Below are 27,484 nucleotides of genomic sequence, written 5' to 3' on the forward strand. Positions count from 1 at the left end.
AAAGATAGAAATTATCCCATGCGTGCTATCGGACCACCACGGCCTAAAACTGGTCTTCAATAACAATAAGGGAAGAATGCCCACATATACGTGGAAATTGAACAATGCTCTACTCAATGATAACCTGGTCAAGGAAGAAATAAAGAAAGAAATTAAAGACTTTTTAGAATTTAATGAAAATGAAGGTACAACATACCCAACCTTATGGGACACAATGAAAGCTGTGCTAAGAGGAAAACTCATAGCGCTGAGTGCCTGCAGAAAGAAACAGGAGAGAGCATATGTCAGCAGCTTGACAGCACACCTAAAAGCTCTAGAACAAAAAGAAGCAAATACACCCAGGAGGACTAGAAGGCAGGAAATAATCAAACGCAGAGCTGAAATCAACCAAGTAGACACAAAAAGGACCATAGAAAGAATCAACAGAAACAAAACTTGGTTCTTTGAGAAAATCAACAAAATAGATAAACCCTTAGCCAGACTAATGAGAGGACACAGAGAGTGTGTCCAAATTAACAAAATCAGAAATGAAAAGGGAGACATAACTACAGATTCAGAGGAAATTCAAAAAATCATCAGATCTTACTATAAAAGCCTATATTCAACAAAACTTGAAAATCTGCAGGAAATGGACAATTTCCTAGACAGATACCAGGTATCAAGGTTAAATCAGGAACAGATAAACCATTTAAACAACCCTATAACTCCTAACAAAATAGAAGCAGTCATTAAAGGTCTCCCAACCAAAAAGAGCCCAGGTCCAGACAGGTTTAGTGCAGAATTCTATCAGACCTTCATAGAAGACCTCATACCTATACTATCCAAACTATTCCACAAAATTGAAACAGATGGAGCACTACTGAATTCCTTCTATGAAGCCACAATTACTCTTATACCTAAACCACACAAAGACCCAACAAAGAAAGAGATCTTCAGACCAATTTCCCTTATGAATATCAACGCAAAAATACTCAATAAAATTCTGTCAAACTGAATCCAAGAGCACATCAAAACATTCATCCACCATGATCAAGTAGGCTTCATCCCAGGCATGCAGGGATGGTTTAATATACGGAAAACCATCAACGTGATCGATTATATAAACAAACTGAAAGAACAAACCACATGATCATTTCATTAGATGCTGAGAAAGCATTTGACAAAATTCAACACCCCTTCATGATAAAAGTCCTGGAAAAAGTAGGAATTCAAGGCCCATACCTAAACATAGTAAAAGCCATATACAGCAAACCAGTTGCTAACATTAAACTAAATGAGAGAAACGTGAAGCAATCCCACTAAAATCAGGGACTAGACAAGGCTGCCCACTCTCTCCGTACTTATTCAATATAGTTCTTGAAGTTCTAGCCAGAGCAATCAGACAACAAAAGGAGGTCAAGGGGATACAGATCGGAAAAGAAGAAGTCAAAATATCACTATTTGCAGATGATATGATAGTATATTTAAGTGATCCCAAAAGTTCCACCAGAGAACTACTAAAGCTGATAAACAACTTCAGCAAAGTGGCTGGGTATAAAATTAACTCAAATAAATCAGTAGGCTTCCTCTACACAAAAGAGAAACAAGCCGAGAAAGAAATTAGGGAAACAGCACCCTTCATAATGCACCCAAATAATATAAAGTACCTCGGTGTGACTTTAACCAAGTAAGTAAAAGATTTGTACAATAAGAACTTCAAGCCTCTGAAGAAAGAAATTGAAGAAGACCTCAGAAGATGGAAAGATCTCCCATGCTCATGGATTGGCAGGATTAATATAGTAAAAATGGCCATTTTACCAAAAGCAATCTACAGATTCAATGCAATCCCCATCAAAATACCAATCCAATTCTTCAAAGAGTTAGACAGAACAATTTGCAAATTCATCTGGAATAAAAAAAAAACCAGGATAGCTAAAACTATCCTCAACAATTAAAGGACTTCAGGGGGAATCACTATCCCTGAACTCAAGCAGTATTACAGAGCAATAGTGATAAAAACTGCATGGTATTGATACAGAGACAGACAGATAGACCAATGGAACAGAATTGAAGACCCAGAAATGAACCCACACACCTATGGGCACTTGATTTTTGACAAAGGAGCCAAAACCATCAAATGGAAAAAAGATAGCATTTTCAGCAAATGGTGCTGATTCAACTGGAGGTCAACATGTAGAAGAATGCAGATCAACCCATGCTTATCACCAGGTACAAAGCTTAAGTCCAAGTGGATCAAGGACCTGCACATCAAACCAGATACACTCAAACTAGTAGAAGAAAAACTAGGGATCATCTGGAACACATGGACACTGGAAAAAATTTCCTGAACAAAACACCAATGGCTTATGCTCTAAGATCAAGAATCGACAAATGGGATCTCATAAAACTGCAAAGCTTCTGTAAGGCAAAGGACACTGTGGTTAGGACAAAACGGCAACCAACAGATTGGGAAAAGATCTTTACCAATCCTATAACAGATAGAGGCCTTATATCCAAAATATACAAAGAACTCAAGAAGTTAGACCGCAGGGAGTCAAATAACCCTACTAAAAAATGCAGTTCAGAGCTAAACAAAGAATTCACAGCTGAGGAATGCCAGATGGCTGAGAAACACCTAAAGAAATGTTCAACATCTTTAGTCATAAGGGAAATGCAAATCAAAACAACCCTGAGATTTCACCTCACACCAGTGAGAATGGCTAAGATCAAAAACTCAGGTGACAGCAGATGCTGGCGAGGATGTGGAGAAAGAGGAACACTCCTTCATTGTTGGTGGGATTGCAGACTGGTAAAACCATTCTGGAAATCAGTCTGGAGGTTCCTCAGAAAATTGGACATTGAACTGCCTGAGGATCCAGCTATACCTCTCTTGGGCATATACCCAAAAGGTGCCCCAACTTATAAAAAAGACACGTGCTCCACTATGTTCATAGCAGCCTTATTTATAATAGCCAGAAGCTGGAAAGAACCCAGATGCCCTTCAACAGAGGAATGGATACAGAAAATGTGGTACATCTACACAATGGAATATTACTCAGCTATCAAAAACAATGCCTTTATGAAATTCGTAGACAAATGATTGGAACTGGAAAATATCATCCTGAGTGAGGTAACCCAATCACAGAAAAACACATGGTATGCACTCATTGATAAGTGGCTATTAGCCCAAATGCTTGAATTACCCTAGATGCCTAGAACACATGAAACTCAAGACGGATGATCAAAATGTCAATGCTTCACTCCTTCTTTAAAAGGGGAACAAGAATACCCTTGGCAGGGAATAGAGAGGCAAAGATTAAAACAGACACAGAAGGAACTCCCATTCAGAGCCTGCCCCACATTTGGCCCATACATATACAGCCATCCAATTAGACAAGATGGATGAAGCAAAGAAGTGCAGGCCGACAGGAGCCAGATGTAGATCGCTCCTGAGAGACACAGCCAGAATACAGCAAATACAGAGGCGAATGCCAGCAGCAAACCACTGAACTGAGAACAGGACCCCCGTTGAAGGAATCAGAGAAAGAACTGGAAGAGCTTGAAGGGGCTCGAGACCCCATATGTACAACAGTGCCAAGCAACCAGAGCTTCCAGGGACTAAGCCACTACCTAAAGACTATACATGGATTGACCCTGGACTCTGACCTCATAGGTAGCAATGAATATCCTAGTAAGAGCACCAGTGGAAGGGGAAGCCCTGGGTCCTGCTAAGACTGAACCCCCAATGAACTAGATTGTTGGGGGGAGGGCGGCAATGGGGGGAGGGGAACAGCCATAAAGAAGGCGAGGGGGGAGCGGGATGTTTGCCCAGAAACCGGGAAAGGGAATAACACTCGAAATGTATATAAGAAATATTCAAGTTAAAAAAAAAAAGAAAATGTGGTACATGTACACAATGGAATAACTACTCAGCTATTAAAGTTAATGACTCCATGTAATTCCTAGGCAAATGGATGGAACTAGAAAATATCATCCTGTGTGATGTAACCCAATAACCAAAAAACACACATGGCATGCATTCACTGATAAGTGGATATTAGCCCCAAAGCTCAGAGTACCCAATATTCAGTCCACACACCACATGAAGCTCAAGAAGAATTATGACCAAAGTGCAGATGCTTCAGTTCTTCTTAGAAGGGGGAACAAAAAAATTCATAAGAGGAGATATGGAGACAACGTTTTGAGCATAGCCCAAAGGAAAGGCATCCAGAGACTGCCCCACCTGAGTATCCAGCCCATATACATACAGCCAGCAAACCCAGACAATATTGTGGATGCCAAGAAATGCATGGTGGCAAGAGTCTGATATAGCTGCCTCCTGAGAAGCTCTGCCAGAGATTGACAAATACATAGGCAGATGTTCACAGCCAACCATTGAACTGAGAATTGGTTCCCCATTGGAGGAGTTAGAGAAAGGATTGAAGGGGCTGAAAGAGTTTGCAATCCCATAAGAACAACATTACCAACCAACCAGAGCTCCTAGGATCTAAACCACCATCCAAAGAGTACACATGGACAGATTCATGGCTCAAGCTGAATATGTATCAGAGGATGGCTGTGTTAGGCAGCAATGGTAGGGAAGGCCCTTTGTCCTTTCAAAGCTTGATGCCTCACTGTAGGGGAATATCAAGACAGGGAGGTGGGAGGGAGTGGGTTGGTGGGTTTGGGAACTCCCTTATAGAAACAGGGGGAGGAAAGATGGGATAACGTAGTTCTAAAGGGGTGACAGAGATAGGGGTTAACATCTCAAGTGTGAATTAAAAAAAAACTAAAAAAGAAAAATGATGCTTGGATTCGAGGGAAGCTGGGCGGGAGCTGGTAGGTGGCCCATTCCCAGGTCATCAGCAGGGTAGTGAAAAGCTACATACAACAGAAAATCATTCTGCTTATAATGACATCTGAAAAGTAAACCACTTGGGAATAAGTTGGATCAAGATAGTGAAATATTTTTACATTGAAAGCAATTAGTTATTATGAAATAAATGATAAACACCTATATATAGAAAATCATTTTGCATTCAAGGATTGAAAGAATTACTATAAATACATTTACTTTGCCCAAATTCTACTCACACTTAATGTAATCTTTTGAAACTGTTATGGTATAGGTCATAAAGTTACAGAATACCATGCACGTAAGGCCTAATTAGAGTTCTTTTTAAGCAGATGACCCAGAATGGGATAGTGCCTCAGAATGTCTCTTGGAGTCAAAGCCCATGAGCAAAGCAAAAAACTCCACAGACCACAATTATATTATTCTTTCATGAGGATCAGAGCAACTTTGCAATATAAGTTTTAGCACAACATAATAGCTATTTCAGATAAAACATAACAACTATATTTAATTTTCATCAGTTATTTTAGCTTATGCTTAGCTTATATAAACATTTTTTGGTTAGTACATTTGAACCATGGTCATTTGAACCAAAGACACCACCAAATGTGTTGTCAAGATGAATGCATTTGTTGGGAAGCAGTAGAAGGATGAGAAGTGTGTACTCAGACTCAAAAACGGAGTCAGCACAAGATGATGTTATTTTAGTCACTTCAAAACTTGAAATGTCATCTTAGGAAGAATCGCGTGCGCGCGCGCACACACACACACACACACACACACACACACACACACACACACCTAAAAGATCTAAAAGATGTCAAATGGACAAACAATATTAAGAAAGAAAATCAGGACTGGAGACATTATGCTTTCTGATTTTAAATTATTATAGTCTGTAGACTTCAAAAATTTGTGGGACAGTCATAAAACATATATAAACTCATGGTACAGAACTGATATTCCAGAAAGAAACCTACATATTTGTAGGCAACTGATCTTTAACAACAATGCTAAGAATACAATCAGAGAAGGGCAGCATCTTCAAGTGTTTCAGGGGAAACTGAACATCTGCAGATATAATAATAAAGATGTGCCTGTATTGTGTAAAACATCCAGTAGAAATGGATTATGCATAAGTGTAATTCTCAGAGCATGAAATTCCTAGATGACAACATGAGGACAAAGCAGCCTGGCAATTGGCTGGGATGTTTTGAATATCACTCCAAAGCAGACAGCAAAATCACAAAATAAATAGTGAGACTTCATCGAATTAATAAGCTGGCACATAGGAAAGTGAAGAGCCAGAAGGCTGAAAAGGCAGTGATCAGAGGGACAGAATACTGTTAATTCGTATCTGTGATAGGGGTTAATACACAAAACCTCATGAAAAATCCTAACCCCACTAAAATGTCAGTTAAAAGTGGGCAAGGACCAGAAAAAACATACAAATATTTTTGTAATAACCAAAAATAAGAAAGAAATTCTCAACACCATTAATGATCAGAGAAATGCAAATCAAAAGCACACTGAGATGCCACCATACATGTGGTATAATGGTTGTTACCAACAAGGCAAGAGATGAGTGGTACAGATGTAGGAAGTAAGAGTATTTGAACACTGTAGGTAGGCATGTAGATTGCTAGAGTCATGGAAAACAATATGGAACTGCTAAAAATTTCAAATAGAACCATTATGATTCTGAACAACGTACCTAAATCATCATGGCAAAGAAATACCTAAATTTCTGTGCTCATTGTGGATATGTTCGAAGTAGCCGAGATATGGAATTATCTTGAGTGCCCATCAGCAGAGGAGTGAATGATGAAATGCAGTCTATGTAAATGAGGGAGTCAGACTTATGTTTTAATGAAGTTGTATCACTTTGAAAACATACATGAAACTGGAGAACATTGTATTAAATGAAGTAAGCAAGACATTGAAAGAAAAAAATCTTACATAATCTCATTTACTTGTTGAATCTGAGAATGTTGGCAGTGGTAAATTGGTACAGTGTTATAAGGCACATATACTTATATGAAGACGAAGGAACCTAAAATAGAGCAGCCTAATTTAAAAACAAGTTTAATGAGAGGAAGAAAAATTAATAATTCTGTATGGCTTACTCAAAACTTTTTAAGTGATGAGAATTCTTCACTAGCCCCTCCCACATGTACACAGATGTATGCATAAGGGAGCTGAATACAGCCACCAATGTGCTGGCTAGTAGTTTTGGCCATCAATGTGTGGCATAACATACCACATCATACTCCTCAAATATTTTTGTTCATTAGGCTTCACTAAGCATAGGGAAGAAAAAGGGCTGAAATATTTTCAATTATTCATTAAGATTTCTCATACCTCTGACAATATTCACTCTAACTTGAGGAGAGAAAAATATATATTGTATAAAATATTGTTATTAAATATAGATTATTAAATGTAAGACATTTTTATCATTTTTATCCGTTTACTCTCTGAAACAAAATGATTTTCCTTTTCTGGAATTGCTGGGGATTTCACCCACGACCTTGTGCATGTTAGGCAAGCTCTGTACTACTGATCTGTGCACCCAGCAAGAAATTATTTTCCAATTGGGAAGATACTTTATCTTACTATATTTATGCCTTTTAAGCTGACTTTGTTTATCAGTATCAAATTTAACTACCCAGGAAAAAGATTTTAGCAGCAATTTTTAAAATTTTGTGGGTTAAATATATTATGTGTAATTTTGCTATTAAAGAAATGCCTCCTCATGGTCTTGCTGTTGAAGGCTTTGGTTGAGGTTATTCTGGGAAGTTCTGGAAAATTCCAGAAATACATCAGTAAGGCACAGCCTTGTTCACAGCATCCTGTTATGGATCTCTGTCTTCGTTCTTCCTTCTTTCACTCCCTTTTTATTATGCGTTTGAATCCTCTGAAACCAAGAGTCAAAATTGGAATTGCTTTTCCCAAGTATCCGTTGTTTTAATTGAAAAAGTAATTAGCATACTTAGCTGGATGTAACTTATTGGTATATCAAAATATATATTTTAAAGTTAAAGTTGAAATCATCTTCTTTATGCTCTTCAATCAAAATACAACTTTAATTTCTTTCAACCAGCCTTTTCTTATATAAAGTTTAGATACAAACAAATTTGAGGAAAAGGTGTAGTAGACGTTAAGGGACACAGGGGAATGGACTCATAAAAGTTATGCGCACATGAAGACTACCTTATTTAATAAAACGCAATGTGCAGTGAATATACATGACTAAACAATAAATCGGAGAGGAAGAGGAGGAGAGGGAACGAGAGAAGAGGGAAGGTGGGACCAGGATGAGGGTGGCTGTACTCACGACTGTGGAACAGGTCCCAGAACTCATCGATCTGCTTCTGCGTGGGGAAATGACCCCAGTCGTTGAAGTACTTCAGCAGCTCACTTCTAATCCTTGCCAGTCTTCTCTCTTGGCAAACATGGTTTCATAGACTAAAAATCAAAAGGGAAAATAATATAGTTTTTTTTTCACAAATAATGTGTTGTGGACAAGTCACTTACAAAGTTCTTCTGTACTGAAGTTAACTGAAGTCAGCCAGGTTGATCTTTGCACCCGGGGAAGGGTCTCTGGCAGTCTAGAAGCTAGTGTTGTCTTCTGGCTAACAGGCAAGAGGCAGAGCCTCTCTTTCTCACCCATTCCCAAAGTATGAATTTCCTCAGGCTAACATTCAGTCAGGTTTCCCATGAAAACACAGGACAGAGGTGGGGACTCTAGCTTCATGGCAAATGATCACAGAACCTACACATATCAACATACAAACTACATCATTAGCTGTAATATGGGATATTTTATTTTTCTTAAGATGTGCTCCTTGTACACATTAATGGGGCTCACTGTGATAATTCAAGGCATATACACAGCACTTAGGGATCTAATGTATCCCTCTGTATCTCTTCTCATGTACTAACAGTTGCTATGACAACACCCACAAGTATGAGACAGTAGCGAATCTCTTTGGGGTGCTGCTTTGGATTACTCAGATATATAATGAGAGTGGCTTACCTGGATCACATGAGATTTGCTTGTCTTTTCTTTCTTTCTTTTTTTTTTTAATAATTATTTTGTGATACTGGCCCCTGAACCTAGAGTACCATGCATACAAGGCATGAACTCCACCACTGCTGAATCTCTTGCCACCACAACTTTTTTTAACCTTATTTTGCATCAGGGGCTAGCCTGGAACTTATAAACTCCTTGCTCTAACCACTATAGGTCTATAAAGCCAGATCGACCCATTTTTCATTTGTATTTTATTTGTTTATCTTTTGAATCTCCATATTGTCTGTTACCTTTTGTCCACACTACCAATGACAGGAATCTCAGGTTTCTGATTTGCGATGACTCCTGTCAGAAGTTGCCATGTCTCCTGTAAACTTCTCACTTCTTTTCACCTCCCAGTCCACACTAATCACTGGGATTTCCATTATACTTTAGATTTCTGATTCAGAAATAGAGTTAGGAACACTGTTCACATTTTGTTCAGTGATTTCACAGCAAGAGGGGAAAAAAATTCATATCCTTCCTGAATACGAATGGCTCTGCCAAATCTTCAAAGCCATTGGAAACACATACAAATTAATATTTGATATAGTTACGTGTTTTTCTCTCTTTTCAAATCTATGAACTAAAGCTACTGTATTTGGAGCCTCTTCTCATCTGATTGGAGCATGGAACTTGAGGCTCTCCTTCAGTTTCTGGGCTTTTTGATTCAGAAGTGCCAGCATCTGCATTTCATTGCCTCAAAGCTTCTTGTAGCACAGGGCTTCAATATGTTGACTTCTGGGCAATAAGCCAAAAGTCTCAGACCCCTGCAGAGTGGCCCTAAACCCCTGCTGTAGTGGAAGAGAGTGGGGGCAACTGATGTAGGAAAAATCTAGTTTTTGAGAAACTTGGCTTCATTATTATTTTTTTTATCTTTATTAACTTGAGTATTTCTTATTTACATTTTGATTATTATTCCCCTTCCCGGTCGGTTTCCGGGCCAACATCCCCCTAACCCCTACCCCTCCCCTTCTATATGGGCTTCCCCTCCCCATCCTCCCCCCATTACCACTCTTCCCCCAACAATCTTAAGAGTTCCCATGACAGGGTTTTTTTTTCTTTTGTTGTTTTTTGTTTTTTGTTTTTTGCTTTGTTTTTTGTTTTTTAAATTTTCATCCTGTCCCTACTGCATTTTTCTATGCCATTTAAGAGTACTTTATGGGATTTACTTCCCAATAAGTTAGCTGTGCTTGAATCCTTGTCTCAGGGTTTGTTTCTCTATAAGACTAAAATTAAGACACAAATAATGTACTTTTGTCCTTTACATGAATATATTTTTATAAAGATTCATGAACTTTTGTTAATTTCTTCTTTGCTCATCTTTAGAATCCTCTCATATCTTTAATATCATACTTCTGTGACTATGTGTTGCATAGTGTACAATACAAACCTCCTGCAGCTCACTAGCAGAATTAATGAACAAAGCTAGTTAGTCAGTTTCAGTAAAAGCATAACTGAAATTGTGAGTATTAATACAGTTTGAAATTATTTAAATATACTTTAAAAGTACACAGGTATTTTCCAAATAAAAAAATAACAATAATTGATCAGGAAAAGAAGAGAGTTCTATGAAAAAATGACATAAATACCTTGCAAATTATGTAAGCTCTAGCTCTAATATAAGTGAAGGCTATTGATAATTTATTCATAATTTGTTAGCTATGCAGATTCTATGTTGGACAGAGCACCGTCTGTCTAATCAAATGCCTCTATTCTGTCTTTGTCTCATGCCAGCCTAACCACACTGATATGTACTCATAAACTGCATTGTGGTTCTCTGTAATCTTCTAGTGTCTTCTCAGCTTGACTAGGAATCAAACCAAGAAACACATGTAAGTTACCCATAGACTTAAGACTTTTACTCTATAACCTTATCAGGTAGATACCATCAGAATCCAGTCTGGAAAAACAAATATACATGTGTGTGCTTGTGTCCATATGTGTGAGTTTCCAAACTAAAAATAAAATAAAAATAATAATCAAAAAATTTTAAATCTGTTATTACAAGTTAAGAGTAAACATCATGGAGGTAGGGTTAAAACTAAAATAAACAAGTTACTTTAAAACTAATTTTAAAAAGCATTGTGACAGAATTTAGAATATGATGATAATACCAGGTTTTAAAGAAATGGGAACATTTCAAAAATAAAAATCCATGTGATTGGGAATACTGTGCCTGAATACTAAAATAGACTTTTTCATGGTACCTCCAGAAATGGCCAAAGAAGTACTGTCGATAATCTGGATAAAGAGTAGAAGAGTCATGTGGTCTAAATCAGTGTTGGGAACCACACACAAGAGTTTCCCATAAAGCAATATGTCTTGACCCACATCAGAGCATATCTGCTGTTGAATAAGAGTCATTCATTCTTCTTAAAGACCAAGCAGGCTGGAAAGAGGAAGTTTAACAATATAGATGCATTGTATCTATTGAGGATGCCAACTTGAATGTTCTTAGTGTGTGTGTGTGTGTGTGTGTGTGCGTGAGCGTGTGTGTGTGTGTGTGTGAGAGAGAGAGAGAGAGAGAGAGACAGACAGACAGACAGACAGACAGACAGACAGACAGAGAGACAGAGAGGATATTCCTGAACTGACAGATACTGTTGTGCCTCAGTTGTTAGGACCCCAAAGAACCAGCAGAATCCAAAAGCTTTTCAATCTCTCTAAAGGAGATAATGCCCCCCAATATGTTGTCAGAAAGCCCTTAAACAAAGAAGGTAAGAAGCCCGGGACCAAAACAGCCAAGATGAAGTGTCTTCTTCCTCCATGCGCCCCGCAACAGAAGCACTGACATAGTTCTCTGAAGAAGTAATATACTAAAGAAAACACTATAATCTTGTAGAATATGCTAAATTTTGGCCAAGAGAATGAAGGAAGCCAAAGAAAAAAATGCCAGGAACAGATTGTCAAGAGGCATAGGCTGCCCTTCCTGAGTACTTCTACTTCTAAATCTGAATCCAGTAAAATATAAGTCTTGAAGTGTAACAGATAATCAGCCCTTCAAAATACAATAAAATAAAACGGGGGCTGGGGGCAAGTTAGTTGGGACAAAAACCAAAATCCTATCACACATTTTGATAAGTATTAGAAAATCTGTATTACAAAGCTTAACAGAATATAAAACTACTATTCACAGAAGACTATTAAGAAATCTTCTGATTTTATACTAGTGGCTGGAGCACTCATGACTAAATCTCCAATCTCTGAGTACATGTGGGTGGGGCCCGTATTCCCCTTCGTCCCTCAAGTTTGCAAACTAAGTCCCAGCAGTTTCCCAAATGAAAACATTTCTCAATGCCTCTACCTCTGTCTTCTCCATGATTTCTCTCTCTTTCTCATTCATAGCTTTCCATCTGTCTGACTTTTTGCTGTATTATCTGTTTGGGAGATGCCTTGAGAATTCTACAAATGCCTTATCTAACTTTCTGAAAATCAATCTGTGAGACTAGATCTCCTGAACTGGGTCCTCAAGATCTATGTATCGCAGACCTCTGAATTGTCTCTCTGGGTCTCTTTCTCTATTTGGCTTCTTCTTTCTTTTATATCTAACAACAGAATGGAACAAATATGACTCATTTTAAAAGTATATTTTGCATATAAACTAAATGAAAATAGCCTTTTGAAAAAAGAAACTTTTGCTTTTCTAATATACCAGCCACACGTTAAATAGTAATGTTCATTGAAAGGCATAAGCCGGGGTTGGGGATTTGGCTCAGTGGTAGAGCACTTAAAAAAAGAGCCCCGAAAAAAAAAAAAAGAAAGGCATAAGCCCCATCTTCATGATGAAGGTGAAGTCCCAAATAGAGAATAAACATGTTACAACTAGCTGAAACTACCAAAAAGTAGCACATTGATTCTCATAAAACCATAAAATGATGCCAATTAAGTATAACTTACTTGCATCATTCATTTTAATTCTTAAGACGATTTGTCTAGTAATACATTGTACCTCAGCTACACTCAACTGATTAACTAGAAAGACAAGATAAAAAATGTACATCCTTATATTTATGAGCAGAATCCCTAAAATTTAAAGTAATATGTACTATGAATATATCACTTTATAGACCATTTGCCTAGTATGCATGAAACTCTGGGCTCTCCAACACAGCATTAAAAAGACATGGTGATAACAACCTGTAGTCCCAGCACTTGAGAGGTAGAGGGGGAAGGAGCTTGAGTTCACTGTCATTCTTAGCTACATCAAGAGTTCAAAGTCAGCCTGGGCAGATAAGAGCCCTGTCACAATATATAAATAGGTTGAAGATACATAGGTAGGTAGGTAGGTAGGTAGGCAGGCAGGCAGGCAGGTAGGTAGGGAGGTAGATGGGTAGGTAGGTAGGTAGGTAAGTGGGTAGGTAGGTGAGTGGGTGGGTGGGTGGGTGGGTGAGTAAATGGATGGATGGATAGACAGATGGACAGATGGATTGACAGACAGGAAGGCAGACAGACAGAAAGCAGTCTCTAAGTAACAACGTTGGTCTGTTTCTCTTCTTTAGGAAACAGTATACTCTTTTTCTTTATTTTCTGATCCACAGGTCTCTGGAGCAGCTTATTGCTTATATCCCCTGTGGAATCTGATTTCTTTATCTGTGTTTCCAACACTTTCCCTTTAAATTTCCTTTCACACTTTGCGTAGCCGAATGAGGATTCTGTTGTTTAGAAACACAAAAACCTAATGAATTAATCTAAGTACTTACCACGCCCCTTTAAGATGAAAATGGAAATACAGAAAAAGCACAATCTCCCTTCCATTCCTAGGAGTAGATATAAAGGTCTTTTCATTAAGTAAAAATTGGTTCTAAACCTTGCACCAAGAGGAAGTGACTGTAATGCTTACATTTTTTTCCTGTCCATCCATTCTTCTAACTCTCCAAAGTATGTAATTTGTCTTGTTCTCCAAAGACTAAGACAATGTCTAACATGGTGGATTAAGCACTGATACATTTTTATAACTGTTTTCAAATTTGGCCCATGATATAAAAACCTATGAAGAGTAAAAACATACTATTATGTTCTTATATCATATATTTCTATTATTATACCCAGAGTAAACAGCTTAGGTAAAAGCCATTCTTGAAAATCTGCACAGAAATATGCACTGTCCTCAGAGCACTGACAGCCACTCCCATCACCAGACCTTTTGTGCTGGGCAGTTTCTTTGTTATTTTGATGCAAGCTAGATTCATTTAAGAGGAAACCCCAATTGAGAAAATGCAAATATTTAATTGGCTGTAGAGCACTGAGACATTTTCTTTTTTAAAAAAATTGGTTATTTTACATTTCAGATATTATCCCCCTTCCCAGTTTCCCATCCTGAACACTCCCTATCCCATGCCCTTCTCCCGTGCTTCTAAGAGGGTGCTCCATGATTCATCCACCTGCTCCAGCCTTATCAATCCAGCATTCCTCTATTCTGGAGCATCAAGTCTCCATAGGATCAAAGGCCTCCCTTCCCATTAATACAAGATAAGGCAGTCCTCTGCTACATATGCAGCTGGAATCATGGGTCCCTCTATATGTACTCTTTGGTTCGTGGTTTAGTTCCTGGGAGCTCTGGAAGGTCTAATTGGTTGATATTGTTGTTCTTCCTATGGGGTTTCAATCCCCCTTAGCTCCTTCAGTCCTCCGAATTCCTTCACTGGGGTCCCAGTGTTCAGTCTAATGGTTGGCTGTGAGCATCGGCATCTGTATTGGTCAGGCTCTGGCAGAGACTCTCAGGGGACAGCTATATCAGGCTGTCAGCAAGCCCTTCTTGCCATCAGCAAAACTGTCTGGGTTTGGTGTCTGTGGATAGAATGGATACCTAGGTGCGGCAGTCTCTGGATGCCCTTTCCTTCATTCTCTGTTCTTCTTTTTGTACCTGCATTTCCTTTAGAAAGGAGAAATTCTGAGTTAATATTTCTGCTGGTGATATTGCAAACTGGTACGATCACTCTGCAAATCAATCTGGCGGTTCCTCAGAAAATTAGACATAGTATTATTATCTCATTACACAACTATACCACTCCTGGGCATTTACCCAAAAGATGCTCCAACATATAACAAGGACACATGTTCATATAAGCCTTATTTATAATAGCCAAGAGCTGGAAACAACCCAGATGTCCCTCAGCAGAGGAATGGATACAGAAAATGTGGTACATTTACACAACGGAGTACTCCTTAGCCATTAAAAACAATGAGTTCATGAAACAGGAGGGCAAATGGATGGAATTTGAAAATGTCATCCTTGTGAGGCAACCTAGTCACAAAAGATCACACATGTTATGTACTCACTGATAAGTAAACATTAGGAAAAAGTTCAGAATGCCCACAATACAACTCACAGAACATAGAAAACTTAAGGAAAAAGAAGACCAAAGTGTAGATGCTTCAGTCCTTCTTAGAAGGGGGAACAAAATAGAGGGAAATAGAGGGAAAGAGGGATCTTGGAGGGAAAGAGGAAGGGAAGTCAAAAGGGGTGCAGGATCAGGTATGGGAGGAGACAGGAGAGATGTACAGAAGGTCAGGAAATTGAATGGAGGTGTGTAGCATTGGGGGATGGGGAACTGGGCATAGCCACTAGAAAAGTACCAGATGCCAGGAAAGCAAGAGGCTTCCAGGACCAATGGGAATGGCATTAACAAAAATACCCAACAAAGGGGAGAGAGAACATGTAGAGACTATATCCAGAGGTCAGGCACATCTCCTGTTTGAGGGATGGGGCCAACCACCCATCTCAAAAATATTAACCCAGAACTGCACCTGGGACATTTTCTTAATTAACTGTTTATGCAGCACAGCACAGCTTACTAGAGGTACAACCACCTCTGGTCAAGTAGTGCTGAGTGTTATTATTTTTTTTTATTAACTTGAGTGTTTCTTATTTACATTTCGAATGTTATTCCCTTTCCCGGTTTCCGGGCAAACATCCCCCTAATCCCTCCCCCTCCCCTTCGTTATGGGTGTTCCCCTCCCAACCCTCCCCCCATTGCCGCCCTCCCCCCAACAATCACATTCACTGGGGATTCAGTCTTAGCAGGACCAAGGGCTTCCCCTTCCACTGGTGATCTTATTAGGATATTCATTGCTACCTATGAGGTCAGAGTCCAGGGTCAGTCCATGTATAGTCTTTAGGTAGTGGCTTAGTCCCTGGAAGCTCTGGTTGCTTGGCATTGTTGTTCATAAGGGGTCTCGAGCCCCTTCGAGCTCTTCCAGTTCTTTCTCTGATTCCTTCAACGGGGGTCCTGTTCTCAGTTCAGTGGTTTGCTGCTGGCATTCGCCTCTGTGTTTGCTGTATTCTGACTGTGTCTCTCAGGAGCGATCTACATCCGGCTCCTGTCGGCCTGCACTTCTTTGCTTCATCCATCTTGTCTAATTGGGTGGCTGTATATGCATGGGCCACATGTGGGGCAGGCTCTGAATGGGTGTTCCTTCTGTGTCTGTTTTAATCTTTGCCTCTCTATTCCCTGCCAAGGGTATTCTTGCTCCCCTTTTAAAGGAGTGAAGCATTCACATTTTGATCATCCGTCCTGAGATTCATGTGTTCTATGCATCTAGGGTATTTCAACCATTTGGGCTAATAGCCACTTATCAATGAGTGCATACCATGTGTGTTGTTCTGTGATTCGGTTACCTCACTCAGGATGATATTTTCCAGTTCCAACCATTTGTCTATGAATTTCATAAAGGCATTGTTTTTGATAGCTGAGTAATATTCCATTGTGTAGATGTACCACATTTTCTGTATCCATTCCTCTGTTGAAGGGCATCTGGGTTCTTTCCAGCTTCTAGCTATTATAAATAAGACTGCTATGAACATAGTGGAGCACGTGTCTTTTTTATATGTTGGGGCATCTTTTGGGTATATGCCCAAGAGAGGTATAGCTGGATCCTCAAGTAGTTCAATGTCCAATTTTCTGAGGAACCTCCAGACTGATTTCCAGAATGGTTTTACCAGTCTGCAATCCCACCAACAATGGAGGAGTGTTCCTCCTTCTCCACATCCTCGCCAGCATTTGTTGTCACCTGAGTTTTTGATCTTAGCCATTCTCACTGGTGTGAGGTGAAATCTCAGGGTTGTTTTGATTTGCATTTCCCTTATGACTAAAGATGTTGAACATTTCTTTAGGTGTTTCTCAGCCATTCGGCATTCCTCAGCTGTGAATTCTTTGTTTAGTTCTGAACCCCATTTTTAATAGGGTTATTTGTCTCCCTGCGGTCTAACTTCTTGAGTTCTTTGTATATTTTGGATATGAGGCCTCTATCTGTTGTAGGATTGGTAAAGATCTTTTCCTAATCTGTTGGTTGCTGTTTTGTCCTAACCACAGTGTCCTTTGCCTTACAGAAGCTTTGCAGTTTTATGAGATCTCATTTGTCGATTCTTGATCTTAGAGCATAAGCCATTGGTGTTTTGTTCAGGAAATTTTTTCCAGTGCCCATGTGTTCGAGATGCTGCCCTAGTTTTTCTTCTATTAGTTTGAGTGTATCTGGTTTGATGTGGAGGTCCTTGATCCACTTGGACTTAAGCTTTGTACAGGGTGATAAGCATGGATCGATCTGCATTCTTCTACATGTTGATCTCCAGTTGAAGCAGCACCATTTGCTGAAAATGCTATCTTTTTTCCATTGGATGGTTTTGGCTCCTTTGTCAAAAATCAAGTGCCCATAGGTGTGTGGGTTCATTTCTGGGTCTTCGATTCTGTTCCACTGGTCTATCGTCTGTCTCTGTACCAATACCATGCAGTTTTTATCACTATTGCTCTGTAATACTGCTTGAGTTCAGGGATAGTGATTCCCCCTGAAGTCCTTTTATTGTTGAGAATAGTTTTAGCTATCCTGGGTTTTTTGTTATTCCAGATGAATTTGCAAATTGTTCTGTCTAACTCTTTGAAGAAATGGATTGGTATTTTGATGGGGATTGCATTGAATCTGTAGATCGCTTTTGGTAAAATGGCCATTTTTACTATATTAATCCTGCCAATCCATGAGCATGGGAGATCTTTCCATCTTCTGAGATTTTCTTCAATTTCTTTCTTCAGAGTCTTGAAGTTCTTATGATCAAACAAGCTGAACAAGCCACCAAAGGAAAGGCTGTATGCATTACTCCAGGGCTTCTGCTTCAGTTCCTTGCTTTTTTTTTTTTTTTTATCGGAGCTGGGGACTGAACCCAGGGCCTTGCGCTTCCTAGGCAAGCGCTCTACCACTGAGCTAAATCCCCAACCCTCTGCTTTAGTTCCTGACAAATCCCTTCCCTGCCTTCCTTCATGATAGACTGAGATCATGCTGTGTAAACAAAATAATGTAAGGAACACAAGTTGCCTTTGGTCCTGGTATCAAAGCAAAGTAGACCCTTCTGCTTTACATTGCTTTTTGTCAAGTATTTGGTAATATTGAAAAAAAGTAACAAATACAAAATATATGAGAAAATACTAATTAAATTCTCTAACACCATAATACAAAAGTTAACATAAATTACTGATAAAATATTCCAATTTGTATTAACAAAATGGACATGTCTACACTATCTTCCTAGATGCTTCAGTCTGTTTTTTGTTTGATTCTATCAGGTCATTAGCACAATCACACTTTGTGGGAAGTGGTTCCTCTATTTATTAGCAAGAGCAGACCCTTCCCTGTTAACTACCCATTTATTCTTTCCTGCCATGAAGTACAGGCTCTGGTCCTGTTTGCTTGTTTATCATTCTCTGTTAAGCTCAGGACTTGTTCAGAGAACTTCGAAGACTGGTATGTTTTATTAACCCTAGTATCTATCTCAGTGAATGCTTTTGTGTTGCTTTTATTCAGCTCTTAGAAAATGATGGGCTAACCCTATGAGGAAATATCTACCTGGTCTGCTGATCTAACCCTGTCTAAACACTGACATATGGCAATATCCAAGAGAGTTTTTATACCAAAACCTCATAAAGTAAGGAGGAAAACATACTGAAACGACTAAATCCATGAAATAAAATTTAAAATAACAAGGTGAAAGAAAATAAAACCTTTTAAATATCCACCTTAAGTTTATATACATAATCATATGTTTATACAAAAGTAACAAAGACAGAAAATACCAGTTATGATTCTGATATCAATTTTTCCAGCCAAAGAAAAGTTACTGACACTCTTAGCCACTTCTTAGATGAAGAAGATGTTGTCGCTTTCTTTGATTTGGTACCTATTTCATAATTTTTTATTAGGTTATTAGCCTAGTAGAAAACAATTCTTTAAGAATAAGAATCTTAGATGTCCATTCAATTGTCTACAAGACCCAGAACTTTCATATGACTTATTTGGAACCTAATGCATGTTTTTTGAATAACTAAGTAGAAGTGTATAATCAGACATTAGAATCAGGGGAATTTTTTATGCTCTAAATATTTTAAAGTAGTCTCTTAGCCAAGAATGCTGTTTCTGTGTCTTGCTCACTCCCATAAATTTTTCAATCATTATTTATGATGGTCGTTAGAGTCATGGGAATAGACATCATTGTTCTAAGAAACTATATGCAGTATAGAAAGAATCCTGAAAAATGAAAGATTGAGATGGAGCCAAGTCAAAGACAACTAGATCTGTTCCATAAATATAAAAACAGTAGCAAGAAAAAAAAGAAAATTAGAACATTCTTGATCATCTAAACTCAAAAAAAGAGGTTAGGCTAGGTGAGTAGACTGCAATATTTCTAGGAATAACTGTGGTAAAGATTTGGCTTTATAATAAGTTCATAATGTATTCTAAAGACCAAGTTCTTTTTCAAAGTGAAAGTTTATTTTAAATATATATTTTATTTAGCATATAATTATGTAAGTTCTCCCCACTATTAGGTGCCTTTATTCCAGCTCATTCCATGTCTCCTCACTTCCTCTCAAACTGATAGTGTCTTTATTATTGTTATATACACATATAACCAGCAGAGTAGTTTTGTTGCTTATGTGTATATGATTTCAAGGCTATTTTTAAAGAGTTATGTACATTAGGTGGCATGGGGACAGCTTCCAGAGTGAGAGTGTTTCAGGTAAGGGACAACAGGGCAGCTGTTTGATAAAGAGGCTAGGAACAGTGACTTGACTGAAGCAAGAGAACCATGCTAAGGAGGGGAAACACTTTACTAGAGACAAGGCAAGAAGAATTAGCAAAATAAAAAACTTTTGTGGGGAGGTACTTTGAAAAGGAATTTAAGATCAAAAGATATTTCATCCTTTCCTACAGGCCAGGTTCCCTCCTGACCTCTAGATCCGCATTCTCAATGGATATCTAGCTATCTCAAAGATTTCTAACAGGCATTTCAAACACAGTGTTGAAATCTGTATTCTACTTCATTTTCTTTTTGCCTCCCTACTCTTTTACCTGAAAAATCTCAAAAATTCTGAGCTGCTCACACATCCACCCAGAGCAGAATGATGGTACTCTATTGACTACTCCCTCACTATTGTCTTCAGCTAGTCAACACTAAGTCCTATCCATTGATGTTTCTTCATGCCTCAAGCCATCCTCACCGTGCACCAGGCTACTAAAAGAGCACACTAAACCATCTTCCTCTCTTTTGTCACTCTCTGCCCCTAACACATCATTCAGAATAGCTCATGTACTAATCTAAGAGCCCCCTAGAATGCCTCTTATCTTTAGCTTCCTCCAATTCCACTGCCCTAACAAGACTCCATCTGTCTCATAAGTGTTCCCTGTCACCCAAGGACATTGGTATTCCTTCCTCTTGCCTCTATGACTCCACAACCATCTGACAAAATAGAACTCTCTACATCTCAGTATATTGGCATTGACCAACCCCTACACAGACATAGCAATTTGGGTTAAGTGACTGGCCTTGTTAATTAAGTATTCATAATTAAGTTTCATAGAGTACCTAAGATTTTTAAAAGTCATCTGTACTTTTAACTTGGATGTATACTATAGGACAACATGTAGCAGGAAATTGAACTCAATATCCAGTAACATTGTTAGGTTGCTGTGATTCTCTTTCACATTAAACGTATTGAATAAAATAGGTTAAAATGGTAAGTAAATGTTCTACAGGTGACTAAGAACAAAACATTTATAGAACAAACCTATTCTACATGAAATTAGCATGGAAGCCCTGAGTAGGTTAAGCAGACTACGCTGTTGCTATAGATTTTGACACGCGTAATGAGAGACAATTAATACTCTATCAAATTTTCAAAGGATTTTATGAATTTCACAATATTAAAGACATTTGACCCATGTGTTGTCCATTGCTATAGTAACTTTAAAACTCGGATTTTCGGGGGTTGGGGATTTAGCTCAGTGGTAGAGCACTTGCCTAGCAAGCACAAGGCCCTGGGTTCGGTCCCCAGCTCCGAAAAAAAGAAAAAAAAAACTCGGATTTTCAAAAGATTTTAAATAGTTTCTTAACCTAACCCTAAAATTCTGACTAATCTCATCTAAGAACTAAAATTATTTAAGTTATAAAAATATTGATATTAAGTAAGATTTCACATTGAGAAATATTGTTTTTGCATTGTTTCATTTTTTAGGATTATTATACTGTAATAAAATACCAACAAACATTTCCTTTTAAAGAAAAAACTATTTGAATTCTTTAGAAATTATGCTGGTCAAAATTTCCATGATCTTCTTATTTATGACTGGTAAGATAATTGAACACTGCTTCGTTATTTCCAAATATGCACAAACTGAGAGGATGTCAAAAGCAAATGTGAAAAACCAAACCATCACTGTAGTAAACAGTGTCCACGGCGATGAGTTGGAAGTCTCCCAGAAGAGGAATAGTCACAGTGCTGGCAATTATTCAGTGATTTGTTGTGCAGCCCCTAGAGCAGAATTTATCTCAAGATTCCCCAGTAGCAACCTTTCATGTAGGAATGGTCTTGGAAGCATCATTTATAGTGCTATAAGCCTGTCCCTCTAGCATTTTGTCAGTAGGGAAACAACTGTAGCCATATCAATGAAGCAACCATCAGATTCACTAAATGCCATGCCTGTGATAGAACAAGCACAGAAAATCAATGATCATAACAAAATTTATAACTAAATAAAAGTCTATGATCTTCCTTCTATTGGTTCTATCCCCTAAGGTACATCCCACTGTTTTCCTCACACACTACTGCCTCAGAGAAAGTCAATGGTCTCCATACCAGTTTCTCCATTTAAGCTTCGTCTTAGTCACAATGTTGCCAAGTTTTCTAGATTCAATTTTGTTCAAGAGGTTATAAATGACTACTGTTCCTTCTGACAGCAGGAAATAATACAATTAAATTATGTAAGATATAAAAACTGCACAAAGAACATTAAAGCTCTGCCTCATTAGAAAGCATGACAAACTTCTAACATAATGTTTCATTGAATCAACTTATTTATTTCATAGTTACCTTTTGAGTAAAGAGAAAGACCATAGGTTAAACACTGTTTTCTATATTTTAAAACAGTAGCAAACAAGATACAGGTTGTAATTGCCAAATAAAGAATTTAAACACATACAGAGATAATGAACAAGAAAAATAGCACAAGAAAATAACAAGAAAAATGAACAAGAAAATTGTCATATGGTTGAAATGCTAGAGACTATGTATTATATGTCAAGGAAGTATGTGCTGATATGAATACAAAAATGAATCTGGAACCTCCCAATTAAATCATAAAAATTGTGTTTCCTGTATTAATTAGTTGGTTTTTGGCTATGATTAAATAACTGACAAAAGCAAACTGTGGAATGAAGGGCTTGTTGTTGTTGTTGTTGTTGTTGTTGTTGTTGTTTAGTAGTAGTGGTAGTGGTAGTAGTAGTAGTAGTAGTAGTAGTAGTAGTAGTAGTAGTATTTTTATACTTCATTTCCAAGAGGAGGCTGATCACAATCTGTCTATAGTTATGAGCAGGGAAGGATGAATGCTAGTACTCAGCTGGGTTTCTCCTTTTAACTCAGTCTAGGACTCAGTCCATAAAATGATAAAGCCTATATTCAGGGTGGCTTTTCTCACCTCATAACCAGAAATTTGCTTCTTTGGAGAATGTACATCCTGTCAATTTGACAATATTAAGCATTACATACACAGTGGCACTCATATACAAGGTGAGGATGATCACGATGTAGAATTAAAGAGTCAGCTCTGCACTATGGACCAGGGATGGGAAAGGTTAGGTGCCTAAATGACTTGAAGTTTATGAGAAGGAGGTGGAGGAGGAGGAGAAGGAGGAGGAGGAGGAGGAGGAGCAGAAGGAGGAGGAGAAAGAGAAGGAAGAGCAGGAACAGAAGGAGGAGGAGAAGGAGGAGGAGGAGGAGGAAGAGGAGGAAGAGGAGGAGGAGGAGGAGGAGGAGGAAGAGGAGGAGGAAAGGAAGAGGCAGAGGCAGAGGCAGGGGCAGGGGCAGAGGCAGAGGCAGAGGCAGAGGCAGAGGCAGAGGCAGAGGCAGAGGCAGAGGCAGAGGCAGAGGCAGAGGCAGAGGCAGAGGCAGAGGCAGAGGCAGAGGCAGAGGCAGAGGCAGAGGCAGAGGCAGAGGCAGAGGCAGAGGCAGAGGCAGAGGCAGAGGCAGAGGCAGAGGCAGAGGCAGAGGCAGGAGAAGCAGGAGAAGCAGGAGATAAAAGTTTTCCTGGCTAATATTAAAAGAAGTCAAAGCCACAGAACAATAATGTGCAATCAAAATTTGGAGTTTATTAATTCCTAAAGAGTATGTGAAGAAGTACCTTGTGACTACCTTTACAGAAACCAGAGACAGGAGGTCCTTTGTCCATGTCAGGAAGTTCACAGTTCATATCTTATCCAGTGCACGGCAGCATAAGACTATGAGAAGTAGGGAAATGTGTCAAGTATAAAATATGGCAGATATTATAGAGAACTAAATGAAAGTAAGCCCATAATCAAGGAAATCAATGAGAAACCTACTGTGATCCTTCATGTGAGAGCAGGTGAAAATAAAATCTAAAGGAAAAGGCAGAGAAAAAGAATCTAGGAAAATATGTGAAACTCACAGCAATTGGGTATGGCAACAAAAATGTCAAAATGCAGACAATTCTAGGCTGTGACTGCACAATGGACATACTGCATATGCAATGCAGGAGCAAAGGTACCTGGGAAAGTAAGAAAATGAGTTCATTTTGGATCACTTGAATTGTGACCTAAGGAAACTTCAAGTAAGCAATGTAATACCTGGGCCTAAGCTACAGTGAAATGTCTATGATGTAGCTTTTATTGGATTAGGAAATACTCTTGCCAGAAGTAATTCTAGTAGGCAATAGGCTATGTAGAATAAAGTCTAGTGCTTGGTGTCTGACTATCAGGCTATCAGCTGTTTGACTTGACTTTGAGCAGTTGATTTTATTATTGGAGCTTGTATTTTTTCAAGTATAAAATATACAGTGGCTACCTAACAGAATTAGTGATGAATTCAGTATAAAGAGTTTACTTTTAATAAGACAGATTTCACATCAGAATGATATAAGCAATGGATACACTTCCACTTACGAACAAGCAGATAACCATGTTCTTAAAAATAGGTACTCTGGGGACCTAACAGCAAGGTCCTTCCAATGGGCTACTCTGAAAACAATGTGTGCATGTCTTTATAGTTTGCCAAGCTTTAATCCTCAAGGTGAATACATTTCTCATGCCCTCATAGTTTTACCAGAACACATCCATTTGGGACTCTCTTGTATTTGGGCAGCCAAAAGTCATACTTGTGGTTTATTATGAAACCCAATATTGCTGTTTCTAAAACCTGCCAAGACAGTTGTAGAGGGAAGAGTTACACACAGTTATTTCCAAAGGAAATGTTTAATGCACTTCAAGAGTACCCAGGAGTTTGGGAAGCAGAAAGCTTCTAATTATTCTAGCTAGAGAGTAAATAGCAGAAAAAAAAAAAAAAGAAAGACAGTTTCCTCTAGTCCCAGAACTGCTGAACACTGGCTAAAGAGCTAAAGATAATATTTTGCTAAGTGCCCAAATTCTCAGAAGGCAAAACTGTTACCAGAATAAATTAAATTACTCATTTGATTTTCTCAATCCAAATGTATAGATTTTTGTAGAGATAGAAGAGATATCTCTTCTTCTTAGAGATAACTATTTGAATTCTATAATTAAGTATACATAAGAAGCAAGATGGTAGTGCTGCGTATCTCCTTCAATCCCAGTACTCAAGAGGCAGAGGCAGGCAGATCTCTGAGTTCAAGGCCAGCCTGGTCTACAGAGCAAGTTCTAATACAGCCAGGACTACACAGAAAAACCCTGTCTTAAAACAATAATAACAACAAACCCACATCAAACAACCAGAAGTCTACATAGACAATTTTAAAGACATTCTTATCTGCAGGGCAACCCTTACCTTGCTCTTTATTCATTGAAGTCTTTTGCGCTCAAGCCACCCCCTGATAATGAGAGAGTTTTAAATTAGCCCAAAACTCAGCAACAGGACCTGACTCAGGAAGACAGATTGTTAAAAATGCAAGAGAACTACTTTGCTTATCACCAGGTGTGAGTAACTGTTCGGGCCCCTGTATTGTTTGTTTAAGCCCCCTGCAGAGAGCACTCCGGGAAACCTGGGGCCCAAGCCTAACCAGATGTGTTTCAAATGCAGATGCTTCATCAACTCTGACAAACTTTTACCCTGACAGGACAAGAGATAAAAATAATGAGGACCTGAGGACCTGACCCTTCTCCTGATTTAGTAGCTCTGTTCCAGGAACCAGTGGACCATAAAACCTTTTGGCATCCCCTTATCTACTAGAGCCATAAAACAATCCTGTAACTTGTGGTATCTTTGACATTCCCCTTTGACATCACCTCATCCTCTGGGGCTCACAGTCTCTTCCTTTAAATACTCTTTCTCCCAGCCTCTCGGGGTCCAACTCCACAGCCACTGCATGGGATATGAATCTCGACCCTAGTGCACTGGTTCCTATCGATAAACCTCATGTGATTACAGCAAGGATGGTCATGTGTGAGTTCTTGGTGGAGATTTGAGTGAGGGTCTCCCCGCTCTGGGGATCTTTCAATAAATGCTTGTGCAGTGACGATCAGTTTAACAATTCTTTTAGTAAATATAGATTTGTTTCTTCCCTGGAACAGTTGGAAATTTTCTATGTGTGGTCCAATTCTTCTAACTTTGCCGTTGATTTTATCAGACTTTATAATAGTCTTTGACCTGAAAATAAAATGTAAAAACGTCTTAGAAATAACTTAAACTCTTTTGACGATGAATATATACCTGCGCGCGCGCGCGCGCACGCACACACACACACACACACACACACACACACACACACACACACACACACTTTAGAACTGAATATTGAAGCTATGACCTTATAGTGATTTACCATTGAGTTATATGCCCAGCTTTTTTGTTTTGGTTTGTTTTGGTTTGGTCTGGGTTTTGTTTTTGTTTTCGCTTTTGTGTTTTGGGTTTTTTTTTTTTTTTGGTGGTCTTTTGTTCTGCTTCTTGTTGTTGTTGTTGCTGTTGTTGTTGTTGTTGTTGTTGTTGTTGTTGTTGTTGTTGGACATTGTTTTTCTAGGTTGTTCAAACTGGCTTTCAACTCACTGTATGTATCCCTTGCAGGTATTGGATTAATGAACTTTGGCCTCAGATTCTAGAGAAGTTGGAATTACAGACAGACCTTTACTATTCAACCTTCAATAACAATCACCTGAAACAAAAAATATACTAGGACTTGTATATAGAATTTAACATATAATCTCATTCAACTAAGTGAAAAAATTTTCAAAAAAATGGATAAAGATGCTAGAGTCAATATATCGTGTATAACATCGAACTTTTAAAGGAAGGAAACCTAAAAGAAAGAGAATACTTCAAACTGATTCACAACTATTCAAAAGGGCAGGGTAGTCCAAATAATTTTCCTGCCCACACAGTTATATTAGAATGACTACTACTCTGAATAAGTCAGCCATTTATCACTTATATGTCAACCCAACATCAGCTGAAAGTTACTTTTGATCCTAACCTGAGAAAGGCAGCAGTGTGGCAAGCAGGGAATAAGCAGGGTGATAGGCAACAGAATAAGTCACAGTGGGCTCATACTAGAAATGAAGATGGGCTGTCAGTATTAAGGTGAATAAACTCATGACAGTGATGGTAAGCATGGAAGAAAATGTGAGCTCTCTACTATGATCATGTATGTAGTATGGGCAACTTTGTATTCTAATGTTTTTCTTTAGAGATATGATTTATGTTTAACGTGGTGAGTCTTTTTTCAATGTCTCTCGGATTCTACTTATCTTGCAAATTCTTAGCCTATAGAAACAAAAAACCACTACTGTTATGACTTCTGGGCATATATTTAAAGGAGAATCATAGTGTAGCCCACCCACCACAGTTCTCTCTTTTGGACACAGGCCAGGGAATTTCAAACCTAATTTTCTTAATTCAGAGAGTAAATCTCTGACTCAAAATGACTTTGGTTTCATTTTATTTTCTCCAAATTAACATTGGTTTTGTTTTATTTTCTTCAAACTGGCATTGGCTTTGTTTATTTTCTCTAGTCTATTTAATTTCTACATTAAGCAAATTCTTGAGCAACTCTGGTTTTTTGTTTGTTTGTTTTGTTTACACATGGTTATTACTTCTTGTTCCTTGGTATTTTGAGGA

General features: G+C 38.5%; 1 protein-coding gene across 1 annotated transcript in view; it reads right to left on the reverse strand.

Moving 5' to 3' along the window:
* Positions 1-27,484, reverse strand: part of Cdh7l1 (cadherin 7 like 1) — a 361,963-nt gene that overhangs the window by 190,347 nt on the left and 144,132 nt on the right. Inside the window, 5 exon segments of the mRNA XM_087596660.1 lie at positions 8,172-8,261; positions 8,264-8,302; positions 13,727-13,919; positions 25,196-25,251; positions 25,875-26,020. Of these exon segments, the coding sequence (XP_087452786.1) occupies positions 8,172-8,261; positions 8,264-8,302; positions 13,727-13,919; positions 25,196-25,251; positions 25,875-26,020 (524 nt within the window).

The sequence above is a fragment of the Rattus norvegicus genome, chromosome 19 (assembly GCF_021556685.1).
Source record: "Rattus norvegicus strain SHRSP/BbbUtx chromosome 19, alternate assembly SHRSP_T2T, whole genome shotgun sequence".
Taxonomy (NCBI): Eukaryota; Metazoa; Chordata; class Mammalia; order Rodentia; family Muridae; genus Rattus; species Rattus norvegicus.